The 15,805-nt window shown below is 38.7% G+C and overlaps 1 protein-coding gene across 20 annotated transcripts in view; it reads right to left on the reverse strand.

The window, feature by feature from the left end:
• Nucleotides 1-15,805, reverse strand: part of CLASP1 (cytoplasmic linker associated protein 1) — a 273,158-nt gene that overhangs the window by 73,962 nt on the left and 183,391 nt on the right. For 7 of the 20 annotated variants that reach the window (XM_027562832.1, XM_027562816.1, XM_027562851.1 and 4 more), the window contains 2 exons: nucleotides 11,309-11,416; nucleotides 6,774-6,941 (listed from right to left, as the gene is read on the reverse strand). In XM_027562832.1, coding sequence (XP_027418633.1) covers nucleotides 6,774-6,941; nucleotides 11,309-11,416 — 276 coding nt within the window. Of the gene's footprint in view, nucleotides 1-758; nucleotides 867-6,773; nucleotides 6,942-8,928; nucleotides 8,956-11,308; nucleotides 11,417-15,805 lie in introns of all 20 variants that reach the window. The other 13 variants (XM_027562770.1, XM_027562760.1, XM_027562797.1 and 10 more) reach the window with 3 other exon arrangements.

Raw genomic sequence — 15,805 nt, forward strand, 5'->3', positions numbered from 1 at the left:
TGGGTGTGTCAGACAGCTCCAACTGGCACCCAACTGGTGATCAGAAGTAAGTACTTATAATGCACCATGGCCACCAAATATTGTGATTTTTTTTTGTCCTCGGGTGGCAGTGGGTCACAAACATTAGAGCCCGTGGAGCCCAGGAAAAAGGAAAATTTCTTAATAATTAACAGTGAACATCGAGGTGTGCTATACATACACCTTGTCAGTTTATCCAAAAGCAATTTGTAGACTGCTCTAAAGAAAGTTTTGAAAGGACTCATTCAACAGAAGGACAGCTGATAATCATGCTGCTTTTCTGATTAACGTTCCTACACCCAAAGTGAACACGTTTACCTTCCTAAATGTTATCATGATTTTACTTTTTGTCCTTTGAAGTGACTCACACATGAACTGATGCCTTGTAAGATGAAAACAAGTTGTAGAAATTCAACGACTGCGATACGCCCTGAATGCACTCAAGTCTGAAGCACAGTGATCTCTGGCTGAGCTTCACCTCACACTGGCAATGACCTCACAGGTGGGCTTACCCAGGAGCCAGTGGTCCCAAGTGACAACGGTACAGAGTGAGGTGGTGCTTTTTCCCTCTGATAAATAAAAACTGGGAAAGCCAAAATCTGAGCATGCAGAGGGGTACAAGGGTGGCTCAGGAAGAGGATGGAGAGCAGAGGCTCACGGGACGGTGGTGGAGGGACAGAGGCTGGCGGTTGGGCCTGGCAGGGTGGGGCGCTCGGGGTGCCCAGCTGGCGGGTACTCACCGAGCGGCGCGAAGCCCCGAGCAGGGCTCGTATCCCGGCTGCTCTCACGGCTGGCATCGCGGCTGCACCCCTGACTCGTGCTGGGTCGAGGGATACGGCTGCTCCGTGCTAGCGTGCAGCATGAGGGGTTTCAGAGAAGGGGAACAAGTTTAATGAAGACAGAGAAACTCACACACGGTCAGTCACATTCCGTTTGCACGATCACGACATGGCCCATGTCTGGCCCTGCTTGGGCCTCACTGACAACAATAGGAGGGGTGTAGGCAAAACTCAACTTGCTCACTGCCTCACAGAGCTGTGAACTGCAGCAGGAAGGTGAAAGAGCACCTAAAGGTGAGAAAGGCAAAGAAAGCTCTCCAAAGAGCAAACTGGTATCAGAAAATACAACGTCAAAAGTCTTCCAGAGATGATCAGTTTTTATGGCTTTAACTTCTCCACAAGAGGATAATAAAAGGCCATAGTCATTTTCATATGCAATGGGTCCTTAGAAAGATAATTTAATTTGGATTAAAAAACAGAATAAAGGCTCTGGTCACTTAGCTTCATGAACTTACCTAATTAAGAGGGTTCACTGCTTCCAGCCTGGCCGTCTTTACAAACAGAAGTCACAAGGACTGACCCAGCTACAGAACCTGCCTACTTCAAACCAGTGTGTAGATGCTGCAAACATAATTACTAAACCAACAAACATAAAAAATCGGGACCAATAACCTTCATTCAGTGGCCTTGACATTAATTCCTGTTTTTCCTATGGGAAGCCAGAGAGATCTGCCTGTCATCCCTCCCCAGGTGCCTCCACTTACCCAGCCTCACACCTAAGTCTACAGCAAGTGGCCTGATAACTTCAATACTCATGCTGAATATCAGCCACTGGCCTGAAAAGAACTAATTACCTTCTCATGTCATAGGATACTGACAAGACAGAATCCTACGAAGCCTAAGGGCTAATATAACTTGGCCATAAATCTCAGAAAAGATCATGATGCCCTTATTTTTCAACTCACTTTGAGGAAACAGGAACGCAGTACTGGGAAAATACTCAGAAACAACTTTGCAAACTGAAAGCGTGTAGCCACTTACGTGATAGCTGATGGGAATAAACACTTCCATCTTGAGAGGATCTACTAATTCTAGACTAGACAGAAATTACTTTGTCAGAAATATAAGAAAAAAATAACCTGATTCACTGATGTGAAAATAGCAATGTTTACTACATTACAGTGAGCATAGCCTATGACTTCAGAGAAAAGGTAGATTTACGGCCAAACTATAACAAGAATGTCTTACAAACCAGAATCATAAAACTGCCTGACTTAGAAGAATGTGGAAGTGAAAAGCCAAATCAACTTCCTATTGTGTTCTCTGCTCAGTGCCAGAGGTGAATTAGACCCTAAAGGTACCTAAGTCATGTCCAAAAGCTTGGGTCTGTGCTGGTGAGCAAGGCAAGGTCAAGTGCAGGATGCAAGCTGAGCTGTCAGTCAAAACAGGGCTTCATGTGGGATTCACCAGTCTTCCCTGGTGGCTTAGTCGGTAAAGAGTCTGCCCACAATCCAGGAGACCCAGGTTCAATCCCTGGGTGGGGAAGATACCCTGGAGAAGGAAATGGCAACCCATTCCAGTATTCTTGCCTAGAGAATTCCATGGACAGAGGAGCCTGGGAGGCTACAGTCCATGAGATCACAAAGAGTCGGACACGACTGAGTACTAACATTTTCACTTTCAGGAATTCCTAAACTTATCTTTATTTTGCTATAGTGATGTGGAAGTACTGGCTTTTCACTCAAAGCAGCACTAACGACTAATCAGCAATTTCTGATAACATTCTGAACAACTTCTACAATAACAACCAAGGCAACAGGTGCTAAATGTTTGATTTAGCACCTTAAAAAACTAGGGAATATCTACTGACCCCTTCAGTAAATGACAAGTTGCTTAAAAACTGCAAGACATAACACTTATCCTTAGGGGACCAATCCCACTTCCAATGGATAAATGCCCCCCCGCGTCCCCCTGCCCAGCTCCATGCTAACTCAATGATCCAGCTGCTCAGCCTCTCTGGGCCTCCGCCTCTGCTTAGGAAGGTGAGAGAGAGAAAGATTCCCCACCATTTAAATGAAAAGGGTACAGGAACGTAATGTAGGTACTTCTGCATTCCTTGCTGAAAGGCATATGTGAAGCTCTAGTCCTATTCCATTGCCTACTCCAACACAATCAAAAAGTAGGAAGAGCAGTTCTGATAGTTTTTCACATATGTGCATGCTCAATCAATCAGTTTCTTCTAGTTTTTGCCTGATCACATCTGAATTTTTACACAGCTCTCACACCCTTAACAGGTATACTACAGCAATGAGTTCTCTGCTCTCTCTGTGGGCTGAGCTTGCTTTGTGAAGACAGTGAAGAGCATGAGAAGGAATAAGCAGACGTGATCTGAAATAACAGCAAACACAATTCTTAACAAGGTTTACTGTCCTGGTGTTTGACTCAGAGAAGGGTCTTTCACCCATTTGTGCTGACTGGCTCCTTTAACATATGGCAACAGTAGTATGGAAAAAAAGAATGCTGCTTACAATTCTGTTCACGATTTTGCCCCAAGCTTCATTTAAGTACACTTAGTGATGAAACCAACAGTTCAAATATTGGATAATTAAACACAAGAGGAAAAAAATTCCACTTGTAGACCACTTCCAAAGACTAATCTACAAGGAGGATTTAAAATAAGTATATAAAAGTTTTTCGGGCTGTAATTAATTAGGTAGTCAAAGCTAAAACACAGTATTCTGCATCACTCTGTCTTTTCATTGAGTGCCCACACTGAACATTCTACATAAGAATCTGTTATGGCAAAGGGGTGACAGAGGGGGAAGAGACAATAAAAACACATGTGCCGCCTGAACTTTCTGAAAGCACCATTCTTAGGGAGTCAAGTCCTGTGCTTACAAGGAATGCTGAGAAGCCTGGAAAAAACCATCTGACTAGTTTTTATTTCTTGAGTGACACTCTACTTTTATAATGTTTCAAGGGAAATCCTGACTCTTGTCTTTCAAGGTAATATCCTATAAGAACTATCAAAAGCAGAGGAAAGAAGGGAACCAAAGGCAAACTTTCAAAATGTAATTGCTATAGATATCAAGCTATTCATGTGACTTTATCATAAATAGAATAAACAATTCACACATACACTCATCTATCTCATTAGTTTATGAAGTAATAGACGTCAAGAAGGAAAAACATGGCAGGGTTTGCCTCTTAAGTTATCCAACAGGAATTACATTCTATTTTGCTTAAGAAACCTTAAATGCTAAAGTAGAAGACTTCTGACATCACTTTCATCACAGATAAGAAAATTTAGTTAAAAAATATTATTTCAAACAAAAAAGAATAGATTAACCAATATAATTTGCAGACAACTAGAATCAATTCTCAATGCAAATTCCAAGCCTAGTTTAGCTATGATTAAAACTATTAACTGGTTTGAGGATTACAGAAAATGTTCTTAAAAAGTGTTCCTAACTTTTTGGAGTATAATGAATCAAATGTTTATAGACACAAAGCATATACCCAGTATATATTAAATGAGAGAAGAAGCATACACTCTATTACAGAAATATGCTAATATGACACTCTATAAAATGGAATCTTTAAGTAGTGACAGAGGAAGAAGTGGAGATACACTTTACTTATACATATTTTTATAATCTGTGCATATATATTCTCACAATGTGCAAATATTTACATAAAGTATCTTCTTTAACCAGAACTGGATGTATGACCTCAAAGCTCCACCCGGAACTAATCCTCTTAATGAGCACCAAGGAAACAACTTTCTTCGAAATAATGTTTCAGATCAGAACTCTCTGGAAGGCAACAGGCTCCTCTTTAGTTCTTTGTGATGGATGATGTTCCAAAGGACTTTTTTTATGGCTTATGAAATGCTATCTTTTCAACTACCCACAATGCACAATGCACAATTCACAGTTAAGACCACAGACAACCAGGTCCTAGAGTTATGTCAGATAATCAAGGTCGGATTATTTCCCAATTTCAAGAAGGCAGTAAAAATGGCATCTTTAATAAATATAAAGAGTAAAATCTCCCCCCAAAAAGAATTTTTAAAAGTATGAAACAAATCTGGGTTGCCAAAAAACATTCTATAATCTTATAAAAGTAATTATGGAAAAAGGACAGCTGAAACTTCACATCTAGATTTGAAATCAAATGTATTTCCCAAGCAAAACCAGATCTAAATACACCTATTTTATAGCAACAAATCTGAAATTTAGATATTCCAGTCATGGTATTTTCTCTGGTTGTAGCCCCATACCAGAGCTAAATAGCTGTTCAGCTCAAGGACCATATGATGTAATGCCCACAGAAAGTCAGCACTGCATAGAATTAACAAAACCATGGCTTGATCACATTTCTTATTTGTTTCAGAAATGTTGGTTAAACCAAATCCTATTGATGCTACTTCATAAATAACTGTTCCTGCCTTCCTGAAGCTCAGGCAGCCCTCAAGGACATTTGTGAGCTGGACCCTACCAGTTGTCCTGCCCCATCTCCCACCTACCCTGTCAAACTTCCTCAGCTACCGTCAGAGGAATCACCAGAGGTCCCACAGTACACTATGCTCCCTCTTGTCTGACTGCGTCTGCACAGGCTACTCTCTACCTGAGGAGGTAGATTCTCCTCATCTCCCCGCCATACCTATTGCCACCTTATACCTCATCGAAACACGACTTTCTCTGGGAAGCCTGCCTTGGAAGGAAATCTGGGAGGAGTGGGGGAGACAAGGGCCCTAGAACATTCCTGTTCTATGGCCCAGAGCACCCGTCAGAATATCTGTCAAATGGTCTCACATTTTCGCCTCTAGGACCACAAGCTCTTTGAAGTCACAAGTTGAATATATTACATTTCTCTTCTAATTAAAAGGTTTCACAATATTCCCAACACATCATAGTAAACATTCATGTAAAAGCTGTTAATAAGATAAATGAATAAAGGAGACAGATAAGCCAACAGGACTAAAGAATATAGTGCTCTGATTTCACATTAGTAGGTTTTCACTCTTAGAAAGGAGGTAAAAATATGAGTCTGAACACAGATTTTTCACAAAGTGTTACAAAAGACTTCTAACTTTTTTATTAAGAAGGTAGCATACAAGTTAGATGTTAATAGAGTAAGAGGCTGTTAAGCTGCTGAGAGTTATTCATATTCACACTACTCTACACACTATTACAAAGAAACTAAATACTACAACACAAAATAGTTTTCCTCTTTTTGATGATTATGTTTGAACAATATTATGGCAAAAGTAACTACACATATTCTTTGATGGTAAGTTTCACTAGTTAGGTTAGAGAAGATCAAAATCAAAATAAATGTGTACCCTGCGTGCGTGCATGTTCAGTCACTTCAGTTCTGTCCAATTCCCTGTGACCCAATGGACTGTAGCCTGCTAGGCTCCTCTGTCCATGGGGTTCTCCAGGCAAGGATACTGGAGTGGGTTGCCATGCCCTCCTCCAGAGGTGGACCCTACAAATTGCTTTTGAAATTTTACATAGGTTAATGGCTGCTGCTGCTAAGTCGCTTCAGTCGTGTCCGACTCTGTGCGACCCCACAGATGGCAGCCCACCAGGCTCCCCCGTCCCTGGGATTCTCCAGGCAAGAGTACTGGTTAATGGCTACTTAGTGCTATTCAGTGAAAGAAAAAGCAGCACTGCTTCTAACTGGGAAGAAAAAATCCTGCCCATTCTCCCAATTTTAAGGTTTTACAAAATGATTCTCAAACATAGAAGCCTACAACGGTGTGATTCTTTCCCATGACTTTGAAGGTAAACTCCACGTATTTTTTAGTCATAAATGAAAACTAAACATGCTGCAATCTGTAAAAAGCACACACTGAAATGTCTTTTTAACACAGACAAAATGACATCCTCAGTTCAAAAATAGCTATTTCCTACAGGAAACTTACGACCAGGTTGGGAATGGTGTTTCAAGACCTTTGAGAATTCTTACCTAATCCTATGCGGTTTGGACTTGTTTCTCGACTACATCCCTGACTCCTGGGAATCTTGCTTCGTTTTTCTGAAGAGGGTGTCACAGGTGGGCCTCTTGAGGAACCCCCAGTAAGGCCACTATAACCACTTCCCAACAATTTCCCTGGGGAACTGGATCGGCTGCCAGCTAAAAGTAAACCAAAACAAAATTGAATAATGAACGTAAATCAAGAAATAAGTAATTTCAGAAGTCACTTTACACAGTAGTTCCGATCAAATACCAAAAAAACTTTGTGTAAAAATAGTTTTCTAGTTGATAATATCATTAATATTTTTTAAAAATGAAGGAGCATAAAAGAACATCAAATTATAATAAATATTTACACAGAAGAACGAATGATGGAATTCTATCAAAATGGCTGCCAAATTTCTGATTCAAAAGAATAAGCTCAGGTTCAAAACAAAAAGTCTCCCTATTCTATAACAAATTTCTACCAATAATCACAAAGGTGCTTATTAAATAATTGTTTTGCTTCCTAAAGGAGTGGATATGTTAAAAACGGCTAAAAGAATAGAAATATAACAAAAATTTCTTAAACATTAATGAAGGAAAATGGATCTAAGATTCCACTAATGTAACAAATGGAAAAGGGGGCAGAAATATGGTAAACGAAAATTACAAAATAAAATGGTAGTAATAATCTCAAATATACCAGTAATCATAATAAATGTGGCCTGATTACATTTATCTATTAAAAGACAGAGATTCCTGGGTTGGTCTAAAAAAACTGAAATGAAATTCAACTGCATGTTGCTTGTAAGAGACAACATACATAAAACAAAACAACAAAATAGAATAAAACACTGAACCTCAAAAAGAAAATAAGTATCCTTAAAGATATAATAATCATGAAACTTTATGCTACAAGTAACACAGCCCTGAGATATAAAATAATAAAAATACAGAGAGAAACTGAAAAGACCGTAATTATTTACATACCTCTCAGAAAGATTAATATCAATAAAAGATTAACATACTAGTCATAAAATGACAGAGCAGTCAAAACCATATAGATATGCATAAACATACCTTTCCATACATACAAACGTACAGTCCGACAAACAGATGTACGTTCTCTTGTACATTTCCATAAAAACTATGTACTAAGTCTCAAAGGAAGGCTCAAAAACCCTACAAAAGTAGAAATTATGCAGAATACATTCTGTGATGTGTATGCAGTAAAATGAGAAATCAAAAACATAATATGGGGAAGGCGGCAGCAGGAGGGATAAACTTGGAGAGATTGGGATTGACAGACACACACTACTATATATAAAATATACAACTAATTCAGGACCTACTGTATAGCACAGGGAACTCTACTCAGTACTCTGTAATGATGTATATAGGAAAAGATTCTAAAAAAAAAAGTGGATATATGCATACATATACGAGATTCCCTTTTCCGTACATCTGAAACCAACACAATGTTATAAATCAACTATACTCCAATAAAAGTTAAAACAAAAACAAAAACCCATAATATATAGTTAGCAATTTTTATAAATGGCTAAGTGACTAGATACTTATACAACCATTTCTTGTAAAACAAAATTCTTTCTTAAAGCAAGCAGCAAATCTAAGGATCAGATCAATATACCCAAATGGCAGTCATTAACTTAGGTAGATCATCCCCTTAAGTACAGAAGGCAACAAAATTCATAAATATCAAGCACACATTATTATGCAGAAGAATAAGAATGATCTGGACAGTAGAAACCTTTGAAATAAAACTTACCTGGAAATTACACACACACCCTTCCATAATTCAAATGAAACACCAAGATGACTACTTACCAAAATTAGTACTTTTTAATGACTTAACTACAATTTAAGTGAAATTCATTATAAAAATTATCAACACACATTATCATGAAGAACCTACTTTAGGATCTATTAATTTTGCCCATAAAATTTGAGCACACAAACTATTAGGATGTATAAAAGGAGAAAAGAAATCCATTTCAAACACTAGAATTTGAACATACAGAAAAAATGGAGAAAGATTAAGCTCATAATAAAGAGAGAAATTAATATTGTGCGAGGCACATGGGGTGCGGGAAAATGCAAAAAACAAACAAACAAAAAACCAGCAAGAAGAGAAATGTCTTACCACCAGCAGGATTAGCAGATCTGGATCCTGGGTTATGAGAGCAGACCAAAGGACAGGCAAAAAGTGGATTAAAAGACAATAACACAATACAGAGGTCAGCATGCAACATAGCACAAATGGGTCTGTTTACAAACACATTAGCAAAAGCTGTTTTTCCTAGGTCTTGTTCCTCCTAGTCTACTTCTGTACTTGTTTTTATTTTATACACATCATACTGTATTAGCATTTATTTTGTATCTGCCCATGAAACATGAAAACACTTATGAACCTATCCTGCGCCAGGCACAGAGCAGGTGGATGAGATTCAGGGAAGACTGAGGTAGTGCTGGGCCCCATGGGGGGCACCTGCTCTCTAGCTCTGAGCAGCCTGGCAGAAGTGATGGCATCTTTTTTTTTCTTACTTTTGTTTTGGCCGCCATGCACGGCACGCAGGATCTTAGTTCCCTGACCATGGCCCCTGCAGTGGAAGTATGGAGTCTCAACCACTGGACCACCAGGGAAGTTCCAGAAAGTGACTTACCACCTGTGTTCTATACCACTGTACACGGTGCTCACCATAGGAAGGGCTCCATAAACATCAACAAAGTGAAAGAAACTGCTGCTAACTAGTTTCATCTTAACAATGTCTAATGCCAAATTCTTCAATATTTAAATATTAATCCTCACATAGTTAAATCCTCAGCTATTTAAAATATGCTATTGTCCTAAATTTAACATTAATGAAACCTACTTACTCTTAAACCTGAACTATGAATGCTAGTATATCTACATTTGTAAAATATACAGATGTGTTCATATTTACCTCCTATTAAAATAATTTTTAAAAAATATCTGATTTATATCTATAAGTTTAAGGTCCAGGCTTGATCATTTGCTGGTGTTGTCTCTTTCCTGTGAGTGGCATTTGGGGAATAAAATAAAACTGAAGAGTTAAAATGGGTCCCCAATGCAAGGTGCAATATTTTTATAATACTGAAAAATTAAAGCTCTATCATCTCCCACTACAGAAGGGACTTTATTTTTGCCACCTCTTAAGCAGAAGACCCAGCGAGGGGCAGGAACCCCTGCAGAGACCATTGCCAATGAACAGCAGACATAAAAAAACATAGAAAACACTGTTCAACTTTTTCCATGAAAGAAAATAAACTTGTACAGCTGAAGGGTTGAGACATTTTTTTAATTCAACTAAATTCAAACATATTGACCTATTCTCTGAGTCCTAAACATTTTCTGTCAAGAAAAACTTCCTTGTGCTAAGATATGAGTCCTGTGACCTGAGTATTATATCTATCTGTGACTCCAGGCATCACTAGAGTTCAACAGAACAACCAGAGCCAGGATATTACTCCCTAAGCAGAAGTTTCTGAACTACACCTGCACAACTTATGTTGTACTGCATGGTGTAAGACACTAAAAGCATGGGCTTCTGTATCAGACAAGCCTGGGTTGTATAGCCTTCCAATAATATGACTGACTTTGCACTTTCTTTTCAGAAAGAAAATAAAAGCTTGTTTCAACATGAGGACTCTTAATTATCAAGGGGACCTGAGAAAGTACCTAAATTCAGGAGGAGCTGAGAAAGAACTTCTAAGCATCTATGAGAGGAACTAACGACTGGCTGCTGACTAGCCACTCTCTACACATGCCAGGCAGACACCATCAGCTGATGAGAGCATTGCTGAGGGAAGGGCAGCCTTCCTCAGGCATGGTTGCCCTGCCCAGGAGGACCCTGACACCCGCCCCACTCCATGTGCACAGACAGGGAAGCCTATGGGGCCAGGAAGTGAGACATCAGGACTGGATCCTGGATGAGGATACACTGATCCCATGCATGGGTGCTCTCATGGGTGATGCTAAGAATCAAGTGGCTTGACATATACAGAGAAGCAATAATGGAAGCGAGGGCAGCTGAGCAAAAGCAAGAGCCCACACTGGCAGGAAGAGAGGAGCAGGGTGATGTGTTAGCACAGCGGGCTAGGGGGAGCTCTGAATGGATTTACTTCTTGCCACTGGAAAGAGACCTCAGCATGAGCAGTCACCTCCAGGGTGCTGTTCTTAAATTACATCAGGAGTCCTCATCAACAGCAAAACGGGTCATAGCCCAGACACATTTCAACTTGAAAGGCTTGAGGGGAAGAAGAGAAACTACATTTCACTGCTTACAAAATTTAAACAGAATGTAAGTCGCTTGGAAAGGAGACACAGGTAGATACTGGAATACTCCGTTCTGTAAACTTATCCAACATACATAAAGATCATTCAGTGTCTTAGCGTCACAAAAATGTGTTTTTCCTCTAAAGTCGATAAAAATAATACAAATTTCCAACTGCAGAAGTTGGATAAAACTAAGATAACAGACAGCATAAAATATACTTCTTACGCTGGGACTGCGAGACCACTTTGGCGCGACTGCGGCCCCGACTATCGGCAGGTGTAGAGGCGACGTTGGTGGCACTCCCGGAGCTCTGCCGTCGCGTGCGGATCCGACCTGGAGGACACAGCAAACACAGTGCTTCCATAATGTTTCCAGTAAGTGCGACCCACTCAGAAAAGCACCCAGACCGCAAACAAGGGGCATGGGCTGAGTCACCTCCAGGGCAGCAGGTCTCCCCTATGTGTGGTCTTGACACACACATGTGTACTGGTCTGTATACACAAATTCTACAGACATGTCAGAAGCTCCCCAGAGATACTCATGCACCTATCAGGTGCTTTTGTTTCAACTATTTCAGCATATTCTATATTCACAGTCACTTGAATAATTTTTCCACAATTTTTTAAAATTAAATTCTCTCTCCTGTTGTCTACATAATCTGTCATATTTCCAAAAAGCAAAAAAGAATATTAGCTGTCATCTTCATAAAAACACTATAGGGGAAAAAAAGAGTAAATGGAAAACAAACAAATAAACAAAAAATCTTCTTAACCTGGCAATCAACAAAAACTACAACACCCTGGACAATAAATATTGTCTTGATAAATAGAATTAAACTTCTATTTTAAAGCATGTATGCCAGCAAGTTTCTAGGTTACAAAAGATGAAGTTTATTAAAAGAATCAATATTAGGAGTACCTAGAGAAATGACCTAAAAATAATGTAATGTCATAAGTATTTACGAAAAAAATTTGACACTGTATGTAAAGCAATGTGTTAATGCCAATTACTAAAGCATGAAACAATATAAAAATGAATTCATAAACAATCAATCATTGATGGTAAGAGTAGAATGATTAAAAATTAATTTTTAAATTCAGGGATTCTTTGTTTTCAAAGGGACACAAAATGCTCAACTTCCATAATTCAATCAGAATACCAAACTGATAGGGAAAACACAAAACAATCTGAACTCCCACTGGCTTCTTATGTTGTTCAAAAGCACATCGACCTCATCAACTGAGGAAACCTGCAGAAAGGCAATACAGGAAAACAAATTCGAAAGCTTGAAAAAGGTTCAAGAAATGAAGGTAAGGAACAATATAAAGTATGGCACTTAATTTAAAAAAAAAAAGAAGAAGAAGAAAGCTAGAAAGAATCAATGACTTTTAAGAGAAATTGAATGAAAGACCTAAAAATTCTAGAATCTATATTAAAATTAGTATAGATGTGTCTGGTGGAGAAAGTAAAGTCTGATGTTGTAAAGAACAATACTGCATAGGAACCTAGAATGCCAGGTCCATGAATCAAGGTAAACTGGACGTACATAAGCAGGAGATGGCAGGAATGAACATCAACATCTTTACAAATCAATGAACTAAAATGAATAGGAATGGGCGAATTTAACTCTGATGACCATAACATCTACTACTGTGGGCAAAAATCCCTTAGAAGAAATAGGGTAGCCCTCAAAGTCAACAAAAGAGATCAAAATGCAGTACTTGCGTGCAGACTCAAAAACGACAGAATGATGTCGGTTTGTTTCCAAGGAAAATCATTTAACGTCACATAATACAAGTCTATGCCCCAACCACTAATTCCAAAGAAGCTGAAGTCCAATGTTTCTATGAAGAGCTACAAGACCTTCTAGAACTAACACCCCCAAAAGGTGTTTTTTTCATCATAGTGGATTGGAATAGAAAAGTAGGATGTTCAGAGATACCTGGAGTAACAGGCAAGTTTGGCCTTGGAGTACACAATGAAGCAGGTCAAAGGATAACAAGAATTTTGCCAAGAGAATGCACTGGTCATAGCGAACACCCTCTTCCAACAACACGAGAGATGACTCTACACATGACTATCACCAGATGGTCAATACAGAAATCAGATTGATTATATTCTTTGCAGTTGAATATGGAGAAGCTCTCTCTACACATTCCGCAGAAACAAGACCTGGAGCTGATTGTGCCTCAGATCATGAGCTCCTTATTGCAAATTTCAGGCTTAAATTGAAGAAAGTAGTAAAAACCACTAGGCCATTCAGGTATGACCTAAATCAAATTCCTTATGATTATACAGTGGGAGTGACAAATAGATTTAAGGAATTAGATCTGAAAGAGTGCCTGAAGAACTATGGACAGACGTTTATAATACTGTATAGGAATTACACTATTACAGTTTTGTGGTGACCAAAACCATCCCAAAGAAAAAAAAATGCAAGAAGGCAAAATGGTCGTCTGACAAGGCCTTACACATAACTGAGAAAAGAAGAGAAATGAAAAGCAAAGGAGTAAAGAGAAGATATCCCCTGGAGAAGGGAATGGCAACCCATTCCAGTATTCTTGCCTGGAGAATTCCATGGACAGAGGAGCACGGTGGGCTACAGTCCATGGGGTCGAGACAGTTGGACATGACTGAGCAACTAACACAAGGGGAGGATATATCCAACTGAATGCAGAGTTCCAGAGAATAGCAAGGAGAAGTAAGAAAGCCTTCTTAACTGAACAATGCAAAGAAACAGAGGAAATTAATAGAATCAGGAAGACTAGAGATCTCTTTAAGAAAATTAGAGATACAAAGGGAACACTTCATGCAAAGATGGGCACAATAGAGGACAGAAACAGAAGTAAAAGAGATTAAGAGGAGGGAGGTGGCAGGAATACACAGAAGAGCTATACAAAAAAGCTCTTAATAACCTGGATAACCATGATGGTGTGGTCACTCACCTAGAGCCACACATTCTGCAGTGTGAAGTGGGCCTTAGGAAGCATTACTAGGAACAAAGCTAGTGGAGGTGATGGAATTCCAGTTGAGCTATTTTAAATCCTAAAAGAAGATGCTGTGAAAGTGCTGCACTCAACATGCAGCAAATTTGGAAAACTCAGCAGTGGCCACAGGACTGGAAAAGGTCAGTTTTCATTCCAATCCCAAAGAAAGGCAATGCCAAAGAATGCTCAAACTACTATATAACTGCACTCAGTTCACATGTTAGCAAGATAATGCTCAAAATTTTCAAGTTAGGCTTCAACACTATGTGAACTGAAGAATTCCAGATGTTCAAGCTGGATTTAGAAAAGGCAGAGGAACCAGAGACCAAATTGCCAACATCCATTGTATTATAGAAAAAGCGAGGGAATTCTAGAAAAACATCTACTTCTGCTTTATTGACTACATGAAAGCCTTTCACTGTATATATAGATCACAACAAACTGTGGAAAATTCTTAAAAGAGATGGGAATACCAGACCACCTTACCCGACTTCTGAGAAATCTGTATGCAGGTCAAGAAGCAATAGTTAGAACCAGACATGGAACAACGGACTGGTTCCAAATTGGGAAAGGAGCACGTCAAGGCTGTATATTATCACCCTGCTCATTTAATTTATATGCAGAGTACATCTTGCAAAATGCTGGGCTGGATGAAGCTCAAGCTGGAATCAAGATTGCCGGGAGAAATGTCAATGACCTCAGATATGCAGATGATACCACCCTTATGGCATAAAGTGAAGAGGAACTAAAAAGCCTCTTGATCGAAGTGAAGGAGAGTGAAAAAGTTGGCTTAAAGCTCAACATTCAGAAAACTAAGATCATTGCTCTCTTGCATATGCATGTGAACATGCAATAAATAGACGGGGTGAAAGTCTGACTAGAATTGTGGAACCTGGGATTAATTTTTTTGGGAAAAGACAGCTTTATGATATCAAACTTTCCATTCATTACTGTTTTCTCTATATCACTTTCTTCAGTGTTTTTCTATAAAGCTTTATAAATTTTCCCAAAAGCTTTACACAATTTTGTAGACTTCTTCAAAGGGGCCTTATTTTTATTATACAGAATTTAGTTTATTAAATTGTATCTCCTAATTTGTTCACAAACAAGAATACAACCACTGTATATTGATCTTAACTCTAGGAATCTCGCTAAACTTTTATTAATTCTACCCATTTACATGTAGATTATTTGGCATTATCTAAATAGAAAACCACCTTCAAATGAGACTTCTGTTTTCTCCCTTCAAACTCTACCCTTTGATTACTTTACCTGCTGTTTTAGAACACAGAGCACAATGCTAAAAAGGAGTACAAAGTGGGTTTTGTTATCTTGAGCCACAGTTTTGCCTTTTTTTTTTAATTCTGGAATTTCATAAAAACTATATTTCAACAAGTTAAGAAAACTCATTCCCAATTGCTAAGGATTTGTGAAAAATGTTTGTTTTTTAAATTAAATTATTAAATGCTTTATTTTCACCTTCTGATATAAGATTATTTTCCTGGATGTACTGAGCTGCTCAATACATTCATTTGAATGTTCAGTACATATATTTGAATGTTCAAAGCTATAAGGTTTGAAAGTACTTTTTTTTTTTTAAAGAAAGTATTTAGCCTGGGCTAAACCTCTTACTACCCTGCTTGTCTTTCCAAGTTTTTATTTCTTTAAATATCAAGACAACAAAGTGGTTTCTTTCTTGGAACTTGATGGGAACTCTTTAAGATCTATACTGAAG

Source organism: Bos indicus x Bos taurus, chromosome 2 (assembly GCF_003369695.1).
Source record: "Bos indicus x Bos taurus breed Angus x Brahman F1 hybrid chromosome 2, Bos_hybrid_MaternalHap_v2.0, whole genome shotgun sequence".
NCBI classification, from domain to species: Eukaryota; Metazoa; Chordata; class Mammalia; order Artiodactyla; family Bovidae; genus Bos; species Bos indicus x Bos taurus.